This window comes from Equus asinus, chromosome 12 (genome assembly GCF_041296235.1).
Source record: "Equus asinus isolate D_3611 breed Donkey chromosome 12, EquAss-T2T_v2, whole genome shotgun sequence".
Lineage (NCBI taxonomy): Eukaryota > Metazoa > Chordata > Mammalia > Perissodactyla > Equidae > Equus > Equus asinus.
In genome coordinates this window covers 11699199-11725584 of record NC_091801.1, presented here as the reverse complement: position 1 = coordinate 11725584, position 26386 = coordinate 11699199, and the positions used below count along the sequence as shown (strand labels likewise).

The 26386-nt window shown below is 38.0% G+C and overlaps 1 protein-coding gene across 1 annotated transcript in view; it reads left to right on the top strand.

The window, feature by feature from the left end:
• Positions 1-21172: 21172 nt before the first annotated feature.
• Positions 21173-26386, top strand: part of CRISPLD1 (cysteine rich secretory protein LCCL domain containing 1) — a 46923-nt gene continuing 41709 nt past the window's right edge. The window contains exons 1-2 of the mRNA XM_014853744.3: positions 21173-21707; positions 22683-23002. Of these exons, the coding sequence (XP_014709230.1) occupies positions 22745-23002 (258 nt within the window). The 5' untranslated portion in view covers positions 21173-21707; positions 22683-22744. The remainder of the gene's footprint in view (positions 21708-22682; positions 23003-26386) is intronic.

Below are 26386 nucleotides of genomic sequence, written 5' to 3'. Positions count from 1 at the left end.
CCTCAAGATGAGGCAATAACAAATAGAACTTAGAAATTTTCCTAATCACTGTTGGAGCAGGAAACAACTAGAATTACATTTCACGTGAATATGAGAGAATTGGTGTCAATAGAACAGTACCAAATCTGAAAGTACAGATACTCATCGGCTGAGTAGATGCTCAGGAAACATTTGCTGAAGGAGTAAATGAATGGGGGGGCGCCTAAATCACTATTGCCCATACCCTCTTGGCTATTTCTGCATGCTGGTTGAAAACTGGAGAAGAAAGTAGTTTCAGTTTGGTAAATTTCAAATTACATTAAAAAGTGACAAAACATGGTTCTTATAGAAAATGTAAGCTCTATAGTAGATTAGCTCAGACAGAGAGGGTCCACTCTTTAATTCTGCCCCAAATCTAGGATTTGTTAAACAAGCGTCTATTTAGTTAACTTTTTTCCAATTATCAAATGTGATCTACATATACTTATTGATAATATTTTCTTACTATAAAAGATAGCTTTTCAAAATGTGTCCATCTTAATAAATATACCTTATTATAAGAAGTTAGGAATAGTCCAATGGCCTAAAGGGAAAAAAAATCCCCTAAAATTTGAAGGTAGCAATCCCTTTATACAATTTGGAAAAACAAAACTTACTTAAATGTAGTTTGGAAAATTAAGTGATTAGAGAGAACTTGAAGAAAGAAGCACAAGTCTTCAAAGCTTTTTAGCAATACGAGGTTTTCATTCACACCATTCCATCATTTAACACCTGTGAGATAAGCAGATGGTGACAATTTTAAGTAAGGAAATGCAATATTTGTAGCACAAAGAAATCTATTGTCTCAACTTTTCTTGCCAAAGGTAAGCCTTTGTAATACTTCCAACATGTGTACTGATTCTGATTGGGATCACAGTGGTGAAAAGATGGTGGTTCCATGGGTGTCCTCTGATCTACCGTGTGCCCCATTCCAACACTTCTCACTACATCCCTTAGCCTAGAAATAGGAGGGGAGCCTTTTGTCGACAAAGCAGCGTGTGCCAACACTGACATCCTTTTACGCATTGAGTAAAGGCAAGCTACCATACTGTCATTGTGTAGGGGAGGCAATTCTCAACATAACAAGCTGTTCTTGCTCCTTTCTTTAATTATAAAGAGAAAAAGAGAGAGAATATGTCACACATAAATGTAAGTTAATTGTAATATGTGGTTCAGCAACGGCTAGACAGCACTTAGTCCTGTCTTTCTAAAAACATATTCAACGTTTCCTACTGTAAATTTCTCGCCTCTTTTGTCAGAAAGGCGAAGCATTACTCCAGTGGCTGCCTGTAAATTTATGAGTCTAATCCTGTATTTCAAAACTCTGAATTTTCCCTAAACGCACATGATGTCAAAACAATACACTAAAGCAGTGATTAATCTAGGAAAGGACAATAAATAGGCTGTGGAAATATGTGTTTCTTGAAGAGCAATGATGAGACAGCCATTACGACAGCATATGGTCTTGGCTTGAAGCTGTGGGTGCTTGCATCATGTGTAAAAGATATTGCAATCTGTATTTATACTGATGGTGAATGAAAAGAAAATCTTCCAGACACTCCGTTAGTATTCAATGATGTATAATTACATCAAAGCAGAGGATTCATTAGTTCACTTGAAAATAAAGTATGTAACAATTTTTTGAGGTTTTACAGGATAGTTTCATATTTACAGAAAATTACAAGTGTTACGGAATAGTTTCAGATTCACAGAAAAGTTGCAAAGATTGTGGATAGAATTCCCACATATGCTTCAGTCAGTTTCCCCTAATGGTGACATTTTACATAAGCAAGGCACGTTTGTCAAAACTAAGAAATTATCATTGATATAATGCTGTTAACTGAACCACAGGCTTCACTATTTGCATTTCCCCAGTTTTCCTGTAATGTCCTTTCTCTGTTCCAGGATCTTCCCCAGGATACCACATTGTATTTACTCACCATATCTGCTTACTCTCCTCTCATCTGCGACAGGTTCAGTTTTTTCTTGATTTTTATGATTTTGAGAGTTTTATGATTTTGAGCTCTGATTATTCCGATCAGAGTACTAGTCAGATATTTTGTAGGATGTCTCTGTATTTGAGTTTGTGCAAAGTTTTCTCATGATTAAGTGGTATTATGGATTTTGGGGAAAAGTACCACTGGGGCGAAGTGCCCTTCTCATTGTGTCTTATCAGGAGGCACATGATATCAACATGATTTATCATTGGCGATGCTAACATTGATCACTTGGTTAAGGTAATGTATTCCAGGTTTCTCCACTGTTAAGTTATATTTTCCCCTTTCCACACTATTCTTTTGAAGCAAGTCACTAATTCCAGCTCACACTCAAGAGGAGAAGAGTTAAGCCCCACCTCATGGAAATGGGAACTACGTAAATATTTTATTTGGAATTTTTCTGTAAGGAAGATTTTCCCCTCTTACTCTCTTTTATTTATTTATTCGATAGTTTGCTTTAAAATTGTGAATATTTATTGTATTCTTTGAGTTATAATCCAATACTGTCATTATTTCATTGCTCGAATTGTCTTAGCTTTGGCAGCTGGGAGCTCTCTCGGGTTGGCTCCTGTGTCCTTCTGACATACTCTCATCTATATTTTGCTGTTGTTGTTGTTGTTGTTTGAAGGGAGTGCTTCCTTGCTTTCTGGAAAAACAAATGCCCCCAGTTCATCTTACATTTACCTTGTTCTAGCCTTTGATAAGCCATTTCTCCAAGAAGCCTTAATTCTTTGCATTGGATTACGTTATTTAGAAAATAAGATCTATAATTTAACATATTTTAAATAAACATTTTATTTAAGAAGAGTTTTTTTTTTAATTCAGGTAACATTGGTTCATAACATAGCAGTTTACTAGTGCCATTTGCAGGAGCACCCTCCACATTAAAGAATTTTTTCAGATCATGCATATCTTTCAAATACCTTTCTAGACTTTCACATAAGTGAAAAGACATCTGTTTATATTTATGTGAACTAGAATCTGTCTTTTTGATCAAAAACACAGAATTATTTTCACAGTTTTAGCATACACTGAGTTTTCCAGGAGTGCAACTACCATATAAAATGAGGTTTTATATAAAATGAGGTTTGTGTGTGAATTGATCCTTGTTCATTTTCATTGTTGGTTATTATCCCACACATTTAGTTTTAACTTGAACATTTAATGATTAAAAAATAAATATGGTGTCCTTGTTATAACAGCAAATAGAAATAAGAGGAAAGTAATTCATGATAAAACTCTGCATTCTCTCTCTCTCTCTTTTTCTTAAGAAACAAGGCCACACATAATGGTAAGGTTCTGAACTCAAGTTAAAAGACTAATGAACATGTAGGTGTCATAAATGCAGCTGATTGAAGAAGTAATTGTTGTAACATCTGGAAGTAGAGACATGTTTTGTTTAGAAAAATCCTTTGAGAGCTCATTTTGAATAAGGGCGTTCATGGTTGTCTAGCATCTCTGGCCGCTGGCCACGCCAGGCCGGGAGCATCTTCCCCATCCCCTAAACAAACCATCTAACTAAATAATTCCTCAAACCCCAAACCGTAACAAATTTTGAGAAGGATCCTTTAGAGGGCGCCAGCCTTCTCACTACCTTAGAGCAGTGTTGGAGACAACAAAGGGCTTTTACAAAACATCGCTTTCTCTGAAGTTCTTTATTCTGCTGACTCTGGGATGCTCACTTTGATCACCTTTTCCCCATGGTTCTGGTCTTCTGCTGTCTTCATGCTATGCATGGGCCTTCTCTTACGGCTCTCCCAGTCCCCTTATTTCATAGCACACAGCACACTTCTCTTTTTTTGATGAGGAAGACTGGCCCTGAGCTAACATCTGTGGCAACCTTCCTCTATTTTGTATGTGGGACGCCGCCATAGCATGGCTTGAGGAATGGTGTGTAGGTCCGTGCCCAGGATCTGAACCTGCGAACCCTGGGTCACCAAATCAAAGCCTGCTACTAAACCACTACACCATCAGGCTGCCCACAGTGACTTTTAATCTGGTGTGTCTTTGCAAACTAAACCCTCAGGGTTATAGCTAGCTTTTCCTCCTCCACACAAGGTATTTCCCTGAATCTTCCCTCTTCATACCAAGTGTTAAAATAATAATTTCTCTTTTCTCCTACATTACATATTTGTTAGGCTTTTTAATAACTAGTAAAGAGGCTAACCACCATTTACAGCCTTGATTTTCTGAAAACAAGATTTACAAATTCCAAATCGATGATTTACAAATTGACTTTAGACACAGTTCGTTCATAAATGAACGACTCTCAGTAATGACCAAGAGTCTAACAAGACAGAGGTAGAAAAAAACAACAGAAAGTTCATTTCCATCGTTTGTTCTGAAGTGAGCACCTGGTTTGCTGTCTTTGATTGTAACACGTTCTGTCAGGTGATCCTCATTTCCTAATGTGCCCTGCTGAGCAAGAGGCGGAACTGAATAAATTAAACCTCAGGGGAAAGGGAGCCGTGGTAATATCTTCTTTTGGATCTCTTTATGAAGGCGCTGAAAAGCATATTTCTGCTTCAGTGGGTTCCTCTCTCATCTACCCCACCCCCATACAGTGCTTACCAGACATCTCGAATTTCAACCTGAATCATAATCATATGCAAGAGTAGTGGCCAGAGAATAAGTAAAGTGTTTTTAGGGTAAAAAATCTTCACCAACCAAAGGCAAGAAAACTTAACGTTAGTCCTCAGAGATCCTATTTTAAAGCTACCCTCTAATGTCTCAGTTTGGGGCCTTTTCTAATTAATTGTAATATATTTTAGTTTACAGTAACATTTATTTCTTTGAATGATTCAAACTGCTCTAAACACAATGCCACACATTCAATATTTTATATTTGAAATATATTGATTTACCAGAAGAGGGAGCAATCTATCTAGTCTCTAACTACTCAATCGGTGTACCTTTCTATAATTTGTATAAACATAAAACCTTTGAAAGCTAGCTACAGTTTTACTTGAATGTGTTTTGGCACTTTAAAATTTATTTTGTATTTAAATGAAAGGTAAGAAAAATTAGTGTTTGTAAATTATATTAAGAAACTGCAATAAATTTTGGGGAACAAATCATTTTTTAATTACCTATCTTTTCTGAAGAAATTAAATGAGCTGTCGACACAGTTAGGATGGAACCATAGAAGGAAGAGAATGCCAAAATAGAGTTTAGTTACCTCAGGCTAGTTATTGCTGCTCATTTCTTTTGTCCATTGCACTGATGCCATTTTTACCATTTAACCATTAACAGATTGAGCAATGTTAGATGATGTTTTTGATCTTTCACTTCTTGTTTTTACGATATCTTAATAAATATAACAAGTGGAAATGGATTGATGACTGATATAAAATTATGTTGGACTATCCCCTTGAAGATTGGAAGAAAGCGACAATACCACATATAAATTTTCCTTATTTTTTTCACTTTTTATTGCCAATGATAATATTCAACATATAGTCTTAGATGAACTGGTCCAAAAACGAGTCAAGGATTATTTTTTAACTTAAATGATGATAAAAATACTTATTTCAGTCTGGTTTGTGTCATGCCTAGACTGTTGTCCATGGTAGATAAGATGCTTTTGAGATTAAATTTTTCTGTAAATGTCCTTAAAATAATGAATGGCCTGACTTTATTAGGTATTAGAATTACGGAAAATATATGAAATATAGAACCATCGATATACAGATGTAACATAAAATGCACCTGTTATATTTAAATGTAGAGCTGATTTTTCCAGAGGCTGTATTGTGGGAAGGTGAATTTTGATGACTGTCTGTCACGGCTATACTATCTACACCCGAGTCCTATGAATCCGGAAGAGCTAATGTGCCCTTCACAGTTGTCCACCTGGCTCCTCTGCCCACAAGAACCAAGAGCTTTGCCATAGTGCTGAATCTGTTCTTCAGTGTCTCTTTTCAGCAAAAAGGCACTCCTCAGCTCATTCAGTCTTGGGAGAGCGCCTTGGGAAGAATGGATGCAATCCAAGGGTGTTACTGGAATTAGGGCTCCACAGGGCCAGGTTAGTGTGAGCAGGGTTGTGGTTTGGTTTTAAGGTTGTTTTTTTTTGTTTTTTTTTTTTTAATTTTTTGAGTTGCCTTGTGAAGCTGTCCCCATTTGAACCTCCAGTTCCCTCTTCCTTGTGGCCTAGATGGAAAGGCAAAAGAGAGCTGGATTTTGCATTGAGCCCTATTTCCCTCTATGCCAAATATGCCCTGTGGTTATAAGAGCATATATGTTATGTCACTCGACGATGGCAACCTGGACAGACAGTGACTCTTTAAACCGCCAGGCTTCCATGTCGCGCATGGAAAGAAATGTTAATGGTGACCCAGTAGGCAATCTGATTCACATGTGTTACATTCACAACCCACCCCCCCCGTCAGTGCGCAGTTCAGTAACACAGAGTTTTAATAGTGCCAGTCAGACCTTTCTAGCCTCAGTGTTGAAGCATCTTCTGAATACTTTGTTGTGGAGTAACGAAATCCTCTCCAAAGGTAATAAAAGCCATTCTGTGAGGCTAAGTTACTTTAAACATCAACGAAATGGCATTTTGATTTTAATTTCTTTACCAGTGGGAGAGCATGAGTTTTGGCAGGAAGGTGGTGTTCTTCTCTACAATTTCCACTGGAGAGGAGACTTGAAATTCTGGCCTGTTGTCAGAGAGACTTGACAACTAAGATTATTAGGATGCCAACAGGAACTAACAGGACAAAGACCGATGCTCCTGTTCTCCCCGAGCCTTTATTACCAACTTCCTGATTTTGCACTCCCTCGGCATATCTTAGTGGGTGGGGGGCAAAGTGACTAGACTAGAAGAAGATCAAGCTTCAGGGTTTGTGACCTGCAAGAGCCCTTCCGGGAACCCAGGAAAGGCACTAGCAATGTGTCCACATGGTCATACGCTTCTATAAAATTTGCAAAAGATAGTACTTTGACTTGTATTCGATTAGTTAAGCTCTCATCTCCATCACACTTTTCCTCTCGCAAACGGATGTTGACGTGGTCTCAGGGATTGCTGGGTAAATAAATAGGAGTTGAGTTGGGCAGTTATCCATCTGGTTTAAAAGAGAGGGGATATATTTATATAGTTCACAATCTCTTCTAGGTATGGTTAAATTATTGCCAGCTTTGTGCATTAGAAGTGGTTTCTTTGATCAGCCATCCTGGAGGAAAGACTAAATATCTTTCTATTATCTCTTTAGTAAATATTACAAGATTGTTGTCATATGAAGAGGCAATCAAAGACTATTCACCTAAAGATCAAAAGATTAAGTATTATAGAAGTGTTTCATATAGCAATTGATAAATGTATTATGTTATTTTTCTAGACTTTTTGATATTAGTGGTCTTTGTTAGTGGTGTTTTTTAAAATGGTATTTTGTTGTGGCTTCTAATTTATTTTCCAATTTTAAATAAATATTCACCATAGAATGATTTTTCTTTCATAATTTTGTTTTCTTTTTCTTAAATAAGGCCCTGAGATTTGTCTAAGCTGACAGTTTGTCACTAAAGCTGACTTGGGCCCTGATTCAGAGTCCCCAAGTGGACTCCTGACCTGGTGAACTGGCTGCCTCCTGTCAGAACTTGGGCACCTGTACCGTGCACCTTGTCACACCTAGGTATTTTTCTCCTGCCTATAACTTCATAGACTTCCTGATGTTTCTGGGTTTTCTCCAATGACAAGTGGGCAAGGAAGAAAAGCAAATAGGTGCATGATCTGTGTATCCTCCCAGTCCTGTCTTTTCCTCTCTCCCTGGGATCCTCATAGGCTCCCAGCAAGACATCCTTGGCTTGCTTCTACTTCCTTTCTATTAGAATGACTTTTAACAAACTCATATATGTCAACCTGGGATCCTTTACTCCTTTATAGGGTAACGTGTGTATATGGGACTTTGATAGAGACCTGCCAGTTCTGGTTGACTTCTAGGGTCCTGTGTGGACTAGTCAACAGCACCACCAACAAATGTTTATTGAATGCTTACTATGTTCAAGCACTGTGCTAGGCAATGGGAATTTGGGGATTGCTAATTCCTAATGAGAAGAAATTGTTTCTTTTTCTGAAGGAAACTCTCTGTAGCTTTGTATTGATAAAGTACATTATATTTAGCATGATATTTGACCCTCACAACTCTTCACAGTAGGTGTTACGAATTCTTCTAGAGATGAGGAGTAAACTAAGGCTCAGAGAGCCTTACAGAGCTTATGCATCATCTCCAAGTTCATGCTGCTAATAAATGGCAGACGTTGGACTGGACCTCCTGTCTGGACGCCACACCACATCCTTCCCTCTGTGCCACAGATGCTGCCTACCAGTGTGTCCCCTGGCTCAGTGTTAGTCATAGCTGGTGGAACACCTTGCCAGAAAATTTTCTTGGAGCATATCAGAGTGGGGTTCTAATTCTGACTCCCTCTAATTGCTAGCTTTGAGCAAGGCAATGAACATCTCCCAGTTTCTGTTTCACTGTTGAGTGGAATAATAATAATTATCTTAACTTGCTGTGAGTATTTATGGAGATACTAAGACTGAGACTGCTAAGGTCAGAGGTTAGGAAGCTGCAGAAGGCACACAATCTAACAATTATTCTCTTGGCTCAGATCTCTCTCTCTTTCTCCCCACTCCTTCTCTGTTTTTCTCTCCCCCCACCCCCTCTCTATCTCTCAATTAAAATGTAACAGACAGACACAGACGAAGCTTCTTTGGAACTGTATTATCTGATTACATTCCTCTATTATCCTCCTAAAGGCAACTGCTACTCGAAACTGGTGTTTATCATTCCCATGCATGCTTTATAATTTAACTATATTTAAATGTGTGTCAGTAATAGTGTGTGCTTAGCAGAGTTTCTGGAAAATAGTAAGTCTCAATGTTAGTATAAGAGTCCCTCTTTTTCTGCATCCTGGTCAAATAATGATATTGCCAATACGATGAATTTAAAACGGTATTTATTATTTTAATTTGCATTTTCCTTATTACTAATGTGGTAATACATTTCATAAGTTTATTAGCCATTCAACTTTCTTCTTTTGTTCTTTGATCATGTTCTCTGGTTTTTCTTAATAATTTTTGAGGTTCTTTGCTTATTCTGAAAACAAATCTGTGAGTTATGCAAGATACAAATATCTTCTCTTAATCTCTGATGTCTTTTAATGTTATTAATGGTTCCTTTATAATATCAAAGCTATTTTTTACCATAGTTAATTGCATCAAGTTTTCTTTTAGATATTGCAGTTTTTCTATCTTGTTCAAGAAATTCTTTCCTCACCACGTATTAAAAAATTTTCCACTTCTATTTATTCTACAAGTTGCAAGCTCCCCCCAATAAATGTCTAATGAAAATAATGTTGTTTTAGTTTGTGATGTGAAATAAATATGCAAATTCATTTTTCTACAATTTTCACAACACCATTTTTGAATGATCCAGTCCCACTTCTTTATATACAATGCCACACCTGTTCTATGCCAAATTTCCAAATATGTATGAGCTTACTGTGTTCTGACCCATTGGTCAAACAGTCAATCCCTGAACCAACAGACATTTTTAATGACAGGTAGAGAGGACTTTCTTAATGGAATGTAACTAACAGGAGTCTCTGTAGCCAAACACCTCGACAGCATTGGCTGTTTTTCTTTCAGGTCACACTTAAAGCTCTTTATCTACCTCACTTCCACCGTGCAGAAATCATCACGGGATGCTAGCTACAAAGAGTGGCTCCCTGCCAACAGTGCCGCCTTCATGACTTGCTGACCACTTTAATGAGTATTAAAATCCTTTAAAAAGACACATGACAATGACCCAACTGAGCTGCCATATCACTGATCATGGTGCTCACTTATAGATGTGATCCCTGAAAGAGAGGTGAACTTGGAGAGAGAGAATCATAGAAAATTAGCTGGAAGTCGTCCTTATTAAAACAAATTCCACCAAGCTTTGCCAACCATGGTGTTCCCACTTGTAGCAGTAAGCGTTGCTTTTCATAATATCTAATTTTTTTGTAAATGTCTTGACCAGAAGATAAGTGTTCATTTAAGTTACCTCCTTTTGGTGATGACTGAGCTTGTTTTCTCCTTTTTCCAAAATCCAAAACTTCAAAATCTTCTGAATCTACAGCTAGAATCCTTCCATTTCTTCAAGGGTTGTCCTCAGGAGAGCTGGCATGTGTGTAGATGTACTTTATCCTGCTCTGGGCTCAGAAGTTAAAAAGAATATGACTTTGTTGTGTGGAAGGTATTGAAATCCTCATACATTTATGAAACTTTCACCCCCGTAAACTAGGCTCAATAAAAAATAATGAAAATATATCTGAAAGCCTTCCACCTAGATAGAGTAATGGAGTGGAACCTATTGGCTCCAGTTTTATAATCAGAGAGTTTATCCATCAACCTCATCGAAAACTGCAACCCTGCAGCAATGTTTCCACCCCTTCCCTTTACTGTGAGCACCTGTCGCAGGTGACGTGTCTGGCGCTGATAGTAGTCAAAAGGCCACCACTCTCTCAAGGCATGCCTAAGAACCTATCTAGCACAGCCTCGAGGACTAACACTCAGATTTTGTCCAACATAATGTAATAATTCCATTAGAAGCTCAATCAAGTGGAAGGTGCATTGACTAGAGTTCTAAGCATTTAACTTTTGGACAGAATAAATACAAAGTTGCTTATATTTGTAAACTTAGTCTTCTATTTAGAAAAGGAATACCTTGGCTATAAAAAATAAGAAAGTGAATAGACAATGTCCATGTGTGCTGAGTCCTCCATTTTTGTGAACTCATTCAGTTATGTTGGTTAAACTATAATTCTATCAGACTTGAGTCCAGAAGCAAAGGTTATTTCTTGTACTTGAAATCTAGAAATAGTTGTGAACTAAAAATATTAAACAGTCTTAGTAAAGTTGGAAAAATAGGTGGAAATATTATCTCAGGATGTGGAACCAGTGTTGTTAATTGTCCTTAGCAGGCGTGACGCCCTTTGAGTTTTCCATATTTAATTAAATGCATATAATAAGGAATTGATATTTTGAACACTTTTGTCTTTTGAGATATTATCTCCAATGGTTAAACCTCAAGACTAGACTGATCTTTGGCTTTTACTATTTTCTAATAGTCATGAAAGACATGATTCTTATATTTGAGAACAGACCAAGCCAAACCAAATTATGGCATTTTCCTGGCAGAAAACTTCTTAAGGTAGTGAAGTTTGAATTTTTAAAAATTGGCAATGCTTTGCCAATAACTTAGCTTAGTAAATGTATATGCGTAAACAACCGTAAATGATTATTTCTTTTACTTGAGCTTACTTTTCAATAAACGTGAATAAAGAAAATTCTTTTTAACATACCTTTTTATATATCATTATGCCAACAATAATTTGAAGTTGCTCATTTTTATAATCACCCAAAGATATTTACTATATTATTATAAAACAGATGAGTAAGCGAAAACCTAACTAATAAATAAAATACACTTCCAGAGTTTGTTGAAGCTCTCTGTAAGTATTTTCATGGTGTTGATTACTGATGGAAAGCAACCAAAGTCATGTAGACTTATGAATCAGTAAGTCGTAATTACTGAGTATTCAGAAATGCCAAGACAGAGCTATTTCTGTTTAAGGATATTATATTCTCCCTTAGACAGCCACAGTAGTACAGCGACGCCAGGATTATGCCACAAACTGAAGATCAATGGCAAGGTATATTTTACCCAACTAAATAGCTCAAAAAAAAAAAAATCTGAAAGCGATTTTTAGTTAAATGCATGATTAAGATATAAACATGTTAATATTAAAAATAAAGTGGAATGTCACAAAAGGAAGTTGTCTTTTAGAAGAGATAGTAAAAAAGGGAATAACAGACATAATAGCAAAAAGGGAAACAGTGAAAGAAAGAGTATATTGTACAACTTTGAATTATTTTTCTTCATGTGTGCATTCCTTTAATTCTATTCCTATCCTTTGGTTTAACAAACGAAGCCAAAGGCATATTTTAAACAAATTGTGAGAAGCCAGAAGTGGAACAGGAAACCTGGTTTGATAAAGTGTAGGCAATTTGTGCAACATGTGGGAGCAGCTTCATCCTGTTAATAGATGGTCTGCGAGCTAAATTGTTACTAACAGATAAGCTATTAATTTAACATAGAAATTGAATCCATCTTATGAGATTTGCAGAAGTAATGGTTTTTCTTACATATTCCTTTCCAGATGTTTTTTTTTTTAAATAACTACAGGCAATCTTAATTTTCAAATATTCCAAATGTATAATTAAAGTTAGTTTCACCTCAAATTCAAAATATTGAATCTTGAATAAACTTGGATAGACTGCTACTTTGGCAAAATGAGAAACGTGTCTTGAATTCTTCTGATTCCTCCTTCTGCCGTCCTGTCTGCCATCTGGAGAACAGCCATTCTTCACATCTCAAAGCACACACACTACTTCTTCCTTCCTGGCACAAGCATGACCCTACTTTTCAGAACATAACTTCCTTTATAGAATATTGTGGAGGGCAGAAAGCTTTTGTCCTTCATTGTCCCTTTTCCAATATCAAGAAATATGTCTCACCTTGGACTTAAGCCTATACACTTCCTGTTGTTCCTTTCTTCAGTCAACTGAATACACTTTTTTGCACCATCGGACTCTTTTAAACTCAAGAATCCTGCTCAGGATTGAACCAGTCTTTCAAGGCTGTTTTTCTATCATGTAGAAACACATGCTATCTTAAAAAATATAACATTATTATTTCTCAAACTATAACATTGTCCTGGGATTGACCAAGACAGAAATTTATCTAACGAATTTTTAAGTCAAGAAATTCTTTAGAGAAGTGATAGAATTCTTCAAAAGAAGAGCAATCTTTAATTTTAACTAATAGTGGAGCATCATGATAGCAGCTTTCATCGTGTTACTCTTAACGTTTAAATCACATAGGCACTGCTACTTATACACATTTGCCCTTTTGTTAAGATACATCAATCAACATTTTGTCAAGTCTCACAAAAATGTGCTCATATGTTAAAAGTCACAAATGAGAGTATTTAGCCTCAAGAAGAATTAGAAACTTCAAAACAAAATGCTTGGCACATGTGTTCTCTCTTGGTTTGCTACTTCTTATCTTCTGTTCCCTACTTCCAATTTTTGCATTTTCAAAAGATTCTTTACTTGCACCTGAAAAAAATAGGAGCAATGGTGGGCAGGGCCAGTGGAGTAGTGGTTAAGTTCGTGCACTCCACTTCAGCAGCCAGGGGTCTGTGGGTTCGAATCGTAGGTGTGGATGTACACGCTGCTCATTAAGCCATGCTGTGGCGGTATCCCACATACAAAATAGAGGAAGATTGGCAACAGATGTTAGCTTGGGGCCAGTCTTCCTCACGAAAAAAAAAAAAGAAAAAATATAAGAGGAGTGGGGGTGGGTAGGCTTGGTGGCAGGGAGAGGGATGTCTTGGTAAGGACATTAGCCTTGAGGAAAAAATTTATCATCAAATTCTGTGCAGGTCACTTAACCTTTCTGAACCTCAATAATATATATTTCACAGGCTTGTTATAATGTTGATACAGTAAATATAAGTGTATTTATCAGTCTTTGGCTGTGATAGTTTTTTGCAGCACACAACATTAAAATCTTGGAGGTTATTGAAATATTTATTGGGTGTTCGGAGATCTGACGGATTGGCTCTGCCTTGGCTGGCCTCAATTGGGTTAGGCTAGATTCCAGGGTTTAGATTGGGTCCGTCCTACCTAAACCAAAGGAACAACAGCCGCATGGACAGGCTCTTCTCATAACAAAAAGCAGGAGCTCCAAGAGGGTAGGTGGAATTGCCAAGCCTCCAAAGATCTTAGGTTCCACCCTCATTCTATTGAGCAAAGCAAGTCACATGGCCAAGGCCAAAGTTAATGGCAAGAGAAAGACTTCTGGGCAAATGATTCAATCTAACTAACACCAAGTGGAATATGCTTGGTTTTCAATGAACGCTTTAAAAAAAAGAAAAGAAAATCCACTTCCTTAAAAATGTCACATTTTTATACCTAAAATGTCACATTTTTACATCTAAATTCTAGCACAAATTAAATTTAATTTTGCTTACTATGAGTTTATAATGAGTTTAGATTGCCAAGTACGTCTTTTATATAAAAGAGTTTATATTCTAGAGATTCTAATATCTGAATCACCAGTGTAATTAACTCTTCCACTTAAAGAATAGGGTCTTCTCAAGTCTAAAAACTTAACCTCGGCTTTCCTTCAAGGTTTTAGGGTCTAGGGAGATTTTAGAGTATAGATAGAACACTTCTATATGATGACAATTAGGACAATTTCTTGGTAGAATTAGAATTTGAGATAAAATCTTGAAAGGAAAGGGCAGAGAGACACATGCAGCAATTGAGAACGATGCTATAATTTTGGGAAGAATTTGGGCAGAGGGCACAAAGACGGGAATATTTAGGAGGCAGTGACATGCCAAGAATGGATGCTCCAGCTAAGGGAACAGCATGAAGCAAGATAGGAGCAGAAGGAAAAGGCATCTTCTGTGAACAATGCAGTTACACACTATTGAGCTTATGAATGTTTCAGATCTGTTTGTGAAAGCTGTTCATTTAAACGTATTTCCCGTTTGTCCATGTACTCTGTTTATTATTTATAAAGTCATTTGCCAAAGCTGTTATTTTGTAGTTTTATATATATATATTTTTTAACCAAAGCATTTCTAAAATCTCTGTTAATTCTTGGGCTTGTTCTTAGGAGAATAGCTTGAGGTGACATATGGCAAATGAAAAGTTGCACATTTTCTTCCATATTTGCAGTGTTTTCCCCTACAACTTATCGAACAACATTAAATTTTCTTAGTCTTTCCCGCTGTCTAGTGATATAATGTGTTTAACGTTCAAATACTACACAAACATATATACATTTATATGCTTTATATATATAATTTTTATATTTCATAATTATATATCTACATTGTTTAATTGTGGAGGGCGTGTATTTGCAGAAAAACACCAGAGATTTTAATTGTTTCACTTTTGTTAAGTATGATTCTTTAAAATTACCATTAAAGTATACTGCAGGGTTTTTGCCAACTATTTCTTTATGGATCAGCTACAGATAGTTGAGAAAGTTTCCATCTTCCTCATATTAGGCTGGAAAGCCTGTCTCTGACGTTAATTCTGTAGATGAAAGAGTAAATACTTTTCCTTTGATAATGCTCGTCTTTCAACAGCGCTTCCTGCTAAACCTTAAAGGCGACCTCTAACCCAGACACGTGGTGAAGCACTTCCACAGATCTACAGGGAAAAGTCCAAAGATGATATCAAAAGAAGAAGCTGCAGCCAAATTCCTTGGTCTCCCCAAACGTGCTTCAGAGATGCATCTGTAATTTTAAAAGTTGTTAGCATTACCCACTGTTATGGGTATTCTGATTTAAAGAAATTAAAATACAGGGTTTCATCGTGAATGGACAGTCTTATATCAACAAATAGCTCTTTTCAGTTTTATGTCGATGGCCCATGCTGTGATTGGCAATGCTGCAGATGCTAACACGACACATGTGCCAGATCTTCATAGGAGCTATAAAGAGGCTCACGGGAATATAAGACATCAGTAGACAAAAATACACAGTAGAACATCAAGCAAGCAGAGCATCACTCTGAAATGTAATTTTTAATACATATTTGACTTCCCTCTCCTTACTTTGGAAAACATTTTCCTATGAATGTTTAGAAATGATATATTGAAAAGAACAAACGATTTAGAAGTTGGTTACACTCTTCTTTTATTTAAAAAACAGTATATATACATAAATTTTTTCAATAAATGGCATAGGGCAATACTCCTCAAACTTTTCCACTGAAGAACCACTAAGGGGAGTGGGTCTGGAGATATTGTAGAGAACAGCTGTGCCATGCTTGGTTTTCATTTTAAAATTAATCCCAATTGCCTGTCTGCTTTATAGATCATTTATGACATAAATGTGTTTCACTATGAGATACTTTTCCTCAAAAGAAAAATCTCCAGGTGAAAATCATCTCCAGCATGATGGGCTTTCTTTATTTTGTGGATTCTGGAGCTCCTGCCCCCAGGTTTGTGCATCCAGAGACATGTGTGCAGTTTTCTGAGAAATACAGAATATTCCAAAAATCCAAATTCAATTGTTCACTTAGCATACGCTGTGGGTAATACAAAGGTCACGTACATGTGATCTTTTGTATCAAGGAACTCTTAACATTGTTGGAGAGATAAGACAAGGACATAAATAGCTATAATTTATATAATAGAAATTGATAAGATTTAGAGGAAAATGAAATAGAGATAATGGCTGGCTGGATCAGTGAAAATCTTTGTGTAGAAGAATGGTGAGAGTGGGGATACTCAGAAAAGAATGAACGGAAGAAATTTCAAGCAGTGAAAACAGTATCAAGAAAGGCACAGGAGCACGTACGGAAATTATTGAAAAGTTTTTCAAGTGCATAGAGGGCAGCATTGGTGGTAGGAGATAACTTCAAAATGAATCATTGCATTTAGTGATTGCAGGTTAGTCAAACTTCAAATGGACAACAAAATAGGACTTCTGCCAATTTAAAAATAAGACTAAAATAATTACTTTCCTAGACATTAGGAAACAGGTTAAAGATTTCAAGTTATGGCATCAACATGGATCTAAACATTTACATTTTTTAAAAATCTGATTGAAACATCATAGTAATTCTAGATTAAAGAACAAAGACATTTTTCTATTTCTTAATTTTGAAACTTATACTTTTTCCAGAACAAATTCATAAACAGTTTTATAGTGATGATTACAGGAAAAGCAGGCTTTTAATATACTTATCGCAATCTTTCTTTAAAAATTCAATTACTCTCTTGTCATAGCATAACACAAAAATCCATTCCAGATGGATCAAAGACCTGATTATAACATGCAAAATAATAAAGCTAGAAGATAATGTAGGAGATTTTTCTTCATGACTTTGAGATAGGCAAATATTTCTCCAACAGGTCGTACACATCACTGAACATAAAGAAAAGACTGAAAAATTGGACTTCATTAAAATTAGGACATTCTTTTCATCAAGAGACATGATCAAGAAAGTGAAAAGGCAAAGAAAGGAGAGGAATAAGAAACTTATAACATACTTTATATCTAAAAAGAACACACCCCCAACAGTTACAAAAATTCCTACAAATCAATGAGAAAAAGATATACAACCCAGTTTATCTACTCAGATTGTAAATAAGTATACGTTAGGACCTAGCAGTTATATTCCTAGATATACAGCCATTGAAAAAAGTGTGAATATGCGTACAAAAAGACAAGTACAGAAAGGTTCTTAGTAGCATTATTTTTAACAGTCCTAAACTAGAAACAACTCTACCATTCGACAACAGAATGGGTAAATAAATTGTGGTATGTTCCTCAAAGGAGAACAACAAATTACTGTTACATACCACAGCATGGAGGAATCTCACAGACATATTAAATAAAGGAAACAGGACACAAAAGAAGCCAGGCAAGGGAATCATCTACTGTAAGATTCCATTTAAGTAAAGATTAAAAACAGAAAAAACCAATTTTATATAAGAAGTCAGAATATTCCTTACTTTTGTGAAGGACACATCGGGAAGGAGGCACAAAGGAACCTTCCAGGAGATGGTTGTGTTTTCTATCTAGATTGGAATGGTTTTCAAACAGGTGTGTTAACTTGATAACGTTTCATCAAGCTGTACATTTAAGACTTTCGCACTTTGATGTGTGTATGCTACATTTCAATAATAAAGTTTCAATAATAAATTACATACTTTTAGAGCAGACAGACTATCTGTGGCATTCATATATCTATATATCTATATCTATATCTTCAGATCTTGAGGCAGAGACAAATGGCTGCTTTGGATAAGAATGGAAACTGTGTCTACGGTAAGCAGAACAGAGTACTATATCAGCTGTGAGGAAAATTCACTACACATTGCCAGAAATATTATAGATCGTTTTTTACCACATATATAGTCAGTTACTTCTATCTTCTATTTAAAAATTAAACTTTTTAACGGCACAGTACTTTGATTAAACCCCACTGAGCTTATAAAATAGCAACTATACAACCTCTACTTCAGTTCTTATAATAATAATATTTAACTCCTGTTGAGTACTCTCTATTTATACGATTTAAGTGCCTCCATGTATTAACACATCTTAATACACAAAGTGAAAAAATAAGATAGCTACTATTATTATTTCCCTTTAAAAAGAAAGGATCCAGGGCTCACAGAGGAGAGGTAGCATGCTCAAGGTCCCACGACCCACGACTAGTGACATGTCCTGAAACTACCTTGGGCATCTTAACTTAAAATTACATGCTTTTCCACAACTAGAAGGACCCACAACTAAAATATACACCTATGTACTTGGGGGATTTGGGGAGAAAAAAAAATTACATGATTTAAAACATTGCACTAGACTAATTCTACCTCCCAAAACACAACACAAATTCAATTCTTACATTCCCCAATGGAGGACAGACTTACCAACAATGTGGTGAGAGAATAGCCTGTTCTTCGGCTTGAGATTGAGGTTTGGGGTCATGAAACTGTACAGTGGATGAAATGCCTAGAGGTGAATATAGACCCAATTTTGCAAGTACAGGATGTGTTATAGAAAAAACACATATGAATATATTTAAAGATGGCTCCTACGTATGCACAAGCAGAAAATAATAGCAGCAGTAGCATGGAGAAAATGCGACATTGCCAGAGGAAGGTATCTTCTTTGTAGAAATGTATCCGTTAGAATGCTTTGAGCTGCAAGTAAACGAAAAACCAAGTCAACGTGACTTAAACAATTCATTTATTATGTCTTATAGCCAGAAAAAGGGAGGCGAGGTGTTCAGTGACTGGTAATGGCAGGAGACTCAGGCACTGTCTGTCCTTCTGCTCAGCCGAGACGACAGGCCTCTGTCCTCAGGCCCGATGCTTGTCCTTGGCTGCATCTGTAAATTTCACAAACTAACCCATCAGCACCTGAAGAAGCATTTCTTCTTTCTGCATCTCTTTATCACAAAACTCCTGCCAACCCTCCTCCTCACCCCCCAAGCAGATTTTTTCCTTCCTTTCAGGAGCCAAGGTTGTGTGGCATGTCCATGCTAAGGCAATCGCTGGTAGCAGAGATGGATTGTGAGGACTGGCTCCGACTAACCAATATTCACCTCCTAAGGAGGCCAGTTTGACAGCATATGACAGGGTGAACATCACCAGGAAATTGGAGGCTGGGGGCTTGGAAGAAAGGGGTGGAAGGCTGGTTTTGGTTAGACAACCAACAACGTCTGCCACAAGAAAGTAGTACTGCTAAAAACAGCCTTGGCTTTGCAAGTAGCAACCTTAGCCACACACCCAAGTGCTACTTTTACATGAATTCTGTGTGGAGAAGACGTTTTCTTCTGTCTACAAACAGATTTCTCAACAACAAATAAAAATGTGAACAGTATCATCTTTGAGTATTCAAGAATACTGTTTGATTACTCTTCAAAATGGCATTTCCAGCATATATATTAAATCAAGTATGACAAACTGTATTATTGAAGTGTTAATGTTTAATATAGTGAATGTTCAAATCATTCTTTTATATAAAAAAATGACTCCCAATACCAAATTGGAAGCCAATAGAAACACTGAGAGAAGCAATATAAACTTTTTTTTCTTGCCAGGAGAAAGGTTTGGAAAGAAAACTTTAAAATCAAATCTTATTTTCTTTAATGTAAGCCTTCAGGTGTCTGATTTGTATATTGTGTGGAAAGGTTTATAATGGAAACATTCAAGAGTCAATGCATTTAACTTCATTTCCTTATCATCTTAATTCCCATCTTCCCAATTTAAATTCTCTTTGAAAATGTTTCAAGTAATGGTATTACTTTTAACAGTTTTTTATTTGATACTCAGTATAATTTTAAGTACCACATTGAAACTGGAGTATAGAAACATTTTCTTCATCTGCTGTGACAAATGATGGTCCTTTTATCACAAACTTTGGGGTATTCCATTAATTTCCAGGAAGATAAGCCAGTTTTCTGAACTCTGTAAGAGTTAATAACTACTTGAAAAGCACAAATGTAAGTCTTTTGCGCTTAAACTGCTATGAAATTTAAAATTACACCTTCTATGAAAGTCATATGTGCACCAAATCCTTTGACTTTCTATGCCCTTCGTATAGGTGATGCTTCCGTCGTCTTCGGTGTGAGAGGAAGCAAGGTCTCATGTTCACCAGAGGCTTCGAGGTTTGATAAAGTGTAGCTGGGCGGTGGAAAGAGACAGGTAGCAGGTTGGGACGATTTGGGAGTTACTATCAGAATGTTTATTTGATCATATGCTATATACTCTAGCATTTAAAAATAGAGAAAATGGAAATCATGTCTCACTACAGAAAGGAAGCGAAGATAAACTCTTCTCAATAAAAAACCTACCTATAGAAGCAGTATCCTGGGTGAGCTTCTGTGAATTTAAAATCAGAAATTTTCCTACTCCAGGTTATCACTTGGACAAACGAGAAACTGGCTCTCATTTCACTATCAACTCTAGAACTGGGTTTTGAGTTCCTGTCAACATAATTGAAATTAATTGAGGGTGCCCTGTACATCAACTCCAAAGATGTCTACATCATTAGGAAAAAAAGGGCTGTGGCCACCATTGGAAGAGAATACCACGTATTTTATGGATCAAGTGGAGCTCTCAACTGTCAAGCAATCCCGAGTCACAGATCACCCATCATTTAATAAAACCCCTTCCCCATCTGGTCATCAACAAGGTTTAACGGAGCCCAAAAGAACAACAACTCAATTCTAGACACGGGGCCCTGGAAACAGAAGCATCCCCTGGAGAAAATAAAAGGAAAAGCTTTTCTCTCTCTCTCCGTCCAACCCCCCCAGTTCTCCAAGATCAAAGGTGTTAACCCCACCCCCTCCGCCCCATGCTCTCTGGGGTTGTTCACCTCCTTTCAGCATCTCGTGAGGAAGAAACTAGGAGGAGGATTTCTGAAAGCTGGGGAACTGTGGTGGGCGGGAGCAGATGGGGCCCTCCTTGCATTCACCTCCTCCAGGGTCCAGACCTTCCACTCCCGGGTGTCTGAAGCCCAAAACACGCCCACAAACGCCAAGCGTCCTGGCTTTGCTGGGCAGGGGGAGAAGCAGGGCGGTCCTCCGCGCTTCGGCGCCGGGCGGCAGGCCCGGGCTGGGTAGAGGTGGGGGTGGGCGAGGAGGGGCGCTCACGTCACGTGCGCGCGCGGGGACCGCAATAAATGCCCCGGAGCTCGCGGGAGCGGCGGAAACGCTCGGCGCCCGGCTCTGCGCATCGTGGCTGCACCAGCAGGAGCGCGAGGTCGCCCCAGCCCTTGCAGCCGAGCTCCGCTTCGTGTCCCCGCCCCTTGCTCCTGCAGAGGACGCTCGGAGCCTCCGGGCGCCCACCCTGGCAAGCTAACTGGGGATCTCCCTTTCGGCCCCAACTTCAGGCTTTAAGTTTGGAGCGCTCTGCCCGCTACTTCTTCCAGGTCCAAAAGGAGCCGCGGAGGCCGAGTCAGCACCCTCGTGGCCCAAGGACGCGCCTTGCCCTGGTCCTTGCCGAGCGGGGCTCTCTGTGCGCAGTCGTGTGTGGAGGCGGCGGGCGGCTGCGGGAGGCTGGCCGTCTTGTTGGGCCCGGCTCTCTTAGGGAACTTCACACTGGAGAGGTAAGAGCATTTCCCAAACGCAGCGCTGGGTCCTCGAGCTCCCACCTTTTCTTGTCTACCTTTTTCTTCTTAAACCTTGCTTTTAAAAAAAGCCAGCTTGTAAAGACCGGTCAGACAAGGAGGGTGGGCGGACTGCTCGGCCAGCAGCAGCGATGGAGATTAGCGGGAGCCTGCTCTTGTAAGTGACTTGTGGGTTTCACCTCCTTCTGTCGCGCGCTTTACGTTTGCACCCAGGGAACAGTGTGCGCCTGCGGCGTGTGGGAGGAAAAGCTCCAAAGTTGCTGGTGGACCGTTGGCTTTATCGAGTGCGGGCCACAGCTTAGGCACATACTTTCCAGGAAATAATGATTGAGTTCTTGACCTGCGCCTGCGTAAGAAGAGGCTTCCCCCAGTGCCTGGAACCACTCACTCGCACTGGTTCACTGGGCCCTCCAGATGTACCCCTGGCTAAATGTATAAATAACATTTTGTACTTCTTTAAAACATTCACCTGAATTGCAGAATGTTGTGGACATTCTGAATGCCTGTGAACTGGACATGGGACACCGGGATAAAATAATAATTTAAAACGTCGAAACGTGGACCTCTAGATTGATATACAATATTCTAGGTAGATAATACCATTTGCAAGCTGTATGTATTATGCGGGCACTTAAGGCCTCGTAATTCAGAAATTATTTTTTAACTCTGACTCTTCTGGGCTACTTTTGTTATTTATGTTTGGCCTCATGCATATTATCTTGGAAAATATGGTTGTCTGTTTTGTGGAAACAACGCATTGTGAAAAGTCGTCTGGAGGAAAAATTGGTTGTAGATAAGTTATTTCAAAAAGCGCATGTTCAAAACGTGAGAGTGCTATAATGTATAGACAGATCAAACTGGGACGCTCCCTTTGTAACTGTTGTTTTACTTTTGTTATTAGACAATGAATATCTGCCTAGATTTTCACCTTAATCACACTGCATGTCGTTATAGCCAAAAGGAGTGGAAGAGCCTGTCTTGGAGATTTTCCCGGGGAAATCCTGAGATCATTCATTATGAAGTGTACCGCGCGGGAGTGGCTCAGAGTAACCACAGTGCTATTCATGGCTAGAGCAATTCCAGCCATGGTGGTTCCCAATGCCACTTTATTGGAGAAACTTTTGGAAAAGTACATGGATGAGGATGGTGAGTGGTGGACGGCCAAGCAAAGAGGGAAAAGGGCCATCACAAACGATGACATGCAGAGTATCCTGGACCTTCATAATAAGTTGCGAAGTCAGGTGTATCCAACAGCGTCTAATATGGAGTATATGGTAAGGAAATTTTTCAGATGGTATGTACAAAGAAACGTTTGTTGATGCTTTTAGCCTCTGTGGTTAAATTCTCTCGTGCTATTATTTAATCTTTACCATTTGTCCTGTGTGAAATAAAAAAAAAAGATTTTCTTCGAGAGTATCTTCCTCTGCATATTCTTTTGTTAGTGTTCCTTTCATTCTAAGAGCTCTTCGAGTTTCAGGGTAGAATTAAACGCCTTAGATGCAATATTCCTACTAAGTGCTGTAAATTCTACTCTTACCAGGAAGATTCCTATCCTGAGAATGCTGAACAGCTGGTGTGTTTACTTTTAAATGATTTAGTAGAACACTTGCTTCCTACTTCCTAACTGATGGAACCTTCTTATGACCGGTGGATCTGAAAAGTGAGGGACCAATAATTTGAAGAAGCTTTCTGGATTGCTGACTTTACATACACACACACACACACACACACGCACACACACGCCGGTATACATATAAATATATAGTTTCTAATGGGCCCTTCTTTCTTACAAATATGTAAATAACATACTGTAAAGGGTACATTTCTCTAGTTGCTTTATGTTAAGGAATGCATTGGCAATGGTTTTTTTTTCTCTTCTGGATTTATTTGTGAACCTTTAAGTATGAAAATAAGCCTGGGCAAAGGATTAAATGAAAATATGTGACTTATCCTTAATAACCTTATACTTACTCTTAGAGCAAATTACCAAGTTGGGGCAACCATATTACTTTTTTAAGACTATTAGCGTCCAACTCATTAATATACTACTTCATACCCTAAGTTACGTAGAAAATTTTTCAAAAATCTATTTTACTACTTGCATGAATTAGGAATGCACTAGCAAAGACTGATAATAAATAGTCATTGGTGATAGCAGACTTATTTAATGAACATTGGGAATAACGTTTCTCCTTTGGATACATTGCAGGGTGCAGTTAATGCATGCTAGTTTTTCTCTTTTTCTGCCTTCACATTAGTTTTGATGGATATTGTCTATTTAAATCCTTTCATGAAACGTGGAAGTTCTATGTTCACATTACCCTTGACAAAATATGGCATTATATTATTTTAACTTTTACTGGAAAAATGTTTTACCCTAAAGAAAGTAGGTGGTACTCAAGAGAACTCATCAGAGGTTAAGATTTGAGGCCTGGTGGTCAGGCTGTCTGAGTTTAAATTCTGGTGTTGATACCCACTAGCTATGGGGCTTGGGGCAACTTATTAATTTCTCTCTGCTTCGGTCTCCTCCTGTCTAGCGTATGTACTCACCTGACAGGTTGCTCTGAGGGTTGAATGAGATAACCTATGTAAAGTTTAGCTCATTGTCAGGCATATTGCAAAGTCCTAGTAAATGTCACTAAGACATACAACTAATTTTATGTCTCCTCCTACTGTTTAAATAGATCATTTGAGGAAATTTAGCTCTTTTCAAAACTGTGTGCAGGATATGACATCTGTAATGTCTCATATTTCTGCTTTTTGTGTATTTTAAAGTGTTTGTCCAAAGGAAAAAATTCTATGACTTCTTCATCTGTGAGCTTTCAAACAGAGCCAATTCTGGAGACTTTCCAACTAGGCCACTCTGTGCTTATTCCATGTGGATAGGTATTCAATTGCTTTTTATTTAAAATAAGGAAGAACGTAGGAGTTCAAACCCACAAAAAGAAATCTTAGAATATTTGTGTGTGTTTTAAGTAATATGGAAATAATGAAAGCACAGTTCTGTGATTCGTTTTCGTGTTTGGCTTCCAAAGAAAATAACTGCCTATTGTATGATGTCTGGTCTGGGGTGTGTTTATATGAGTTTCTTTTTAGTTTCACTGGTTTTATTTTATCCTTGAAAAGTAGATTCAGAAACCAGTCAGGGTTTACGTTGTGTTGCCCTTAGATACTGTTAACACTGGAACCGCATCTTGGCCATTACCTGGGCTGCAGAGGAGTTCATTGCCCAACTGTAATACTGGAGCACGTTTTCTAGAATACACATTTAAGGGGAAGTCTGAAAGAACAATACTATTTTATTTGAAATCCTGTTGATTTATGCATTGCCTAATAATATAAGTACAGATGTTGATCAACCTTGTGAAAACATTTATTCAAATAGTTATTTAAGATGTGTTTATTCTGAGAAAACAAAATTAAAAACTGGTGAAGAACTGTTTCCTATAAAATCTGCAAAGCCGTATGATAAGTGCCACCACTTTGGGCCAGTTGTATACTGTATGTCACATTACACTACATCTGGTGCTTATTTTAGTCTATTCCTTGCCCTGAGCCTGGGGCAGCCAAGCCACATCCACATTTATTAACATCACATCCCTACACCGACCCATGTATGCGTTTGATTAAGAGGGTTGAAAATTGATTCTGGAAAGCCACATCTTTCCTTGAAGAGCTTATGGTCTGATTGAGAAGGAAGAAGAGACATATTTGAAAATGTTCAAGTAAGCAAGGACACAAAATTCTTTGTTTATGTGTACGAATAATGCCAAGGGAGCTCAGGATAATGGAATATTCCCAAAGGGGAGAGTTAATCCATCGGTAAGGTGAGGTCTGTGTTGTTCCTGGAAGGTGGTCAGGACCGTGAATGGTGGCGAAGAGTGGAGGGCATATCTCATTTAGAGGAAGAGGAATGGACAAATCTGGGGTGGCCGGCTGGTTGTAGGAACTAGAAGGAGATTAGGTTGATGAAAGCACAGACCTGTGGCAGAGTCAGGAAGGAGAGAAATGAGCTATTTATTATAGAAAATCAGTGATCCAAAGGAAAGAGAGTACCCGCATTTAATTTAGGGTAAATTGAGAAACTGGAACTTGTAGGTCATCGGATGCAGCAGCTGTTGCTGAAGAGGCACTGGATTTTAGAGGAAAAAATACTAGCTTTGCGCCTAGATAGCTGCAGGTTCACATTTTATCTCTGCTGTTTATCGGTACAAACTGACAGTCGGCAACCTTTTTGGGCATTGTTTTTCTTATTGGTGAAATCGGTGTAAACATATAAACCTCACAGGCTGTAATGAGATGAGAGATTTGAGACTGTTGAGCATATTCTTTTTCTTCAAGCCTTTCTTTTCCATGGCTTTTAATCCCATTGCTTGGTTCTTTCCTTTTTCTGCTTATTTTGTCAACGCGTTCTTGTTTCCTGCTCATCTCCTAAAAGTTGGTTCCCCACGTTTTTACTTTGGGCCTTCTTCCTTCCCACAGGACCTTCTCTACGCCTTTGGCTTTAAATACCCTCCATATATTGATGGCTCCATAGTCGACGTCTCCATCCAACAGTCCTCTTTGAGCTTCATTTTCGTATTTCCTACTGGGTCTTCTCTGTAACGTTATGCCACAGTTACTTCAAGCTTAAGATGTCTGAAAAGAAAATGAACTGC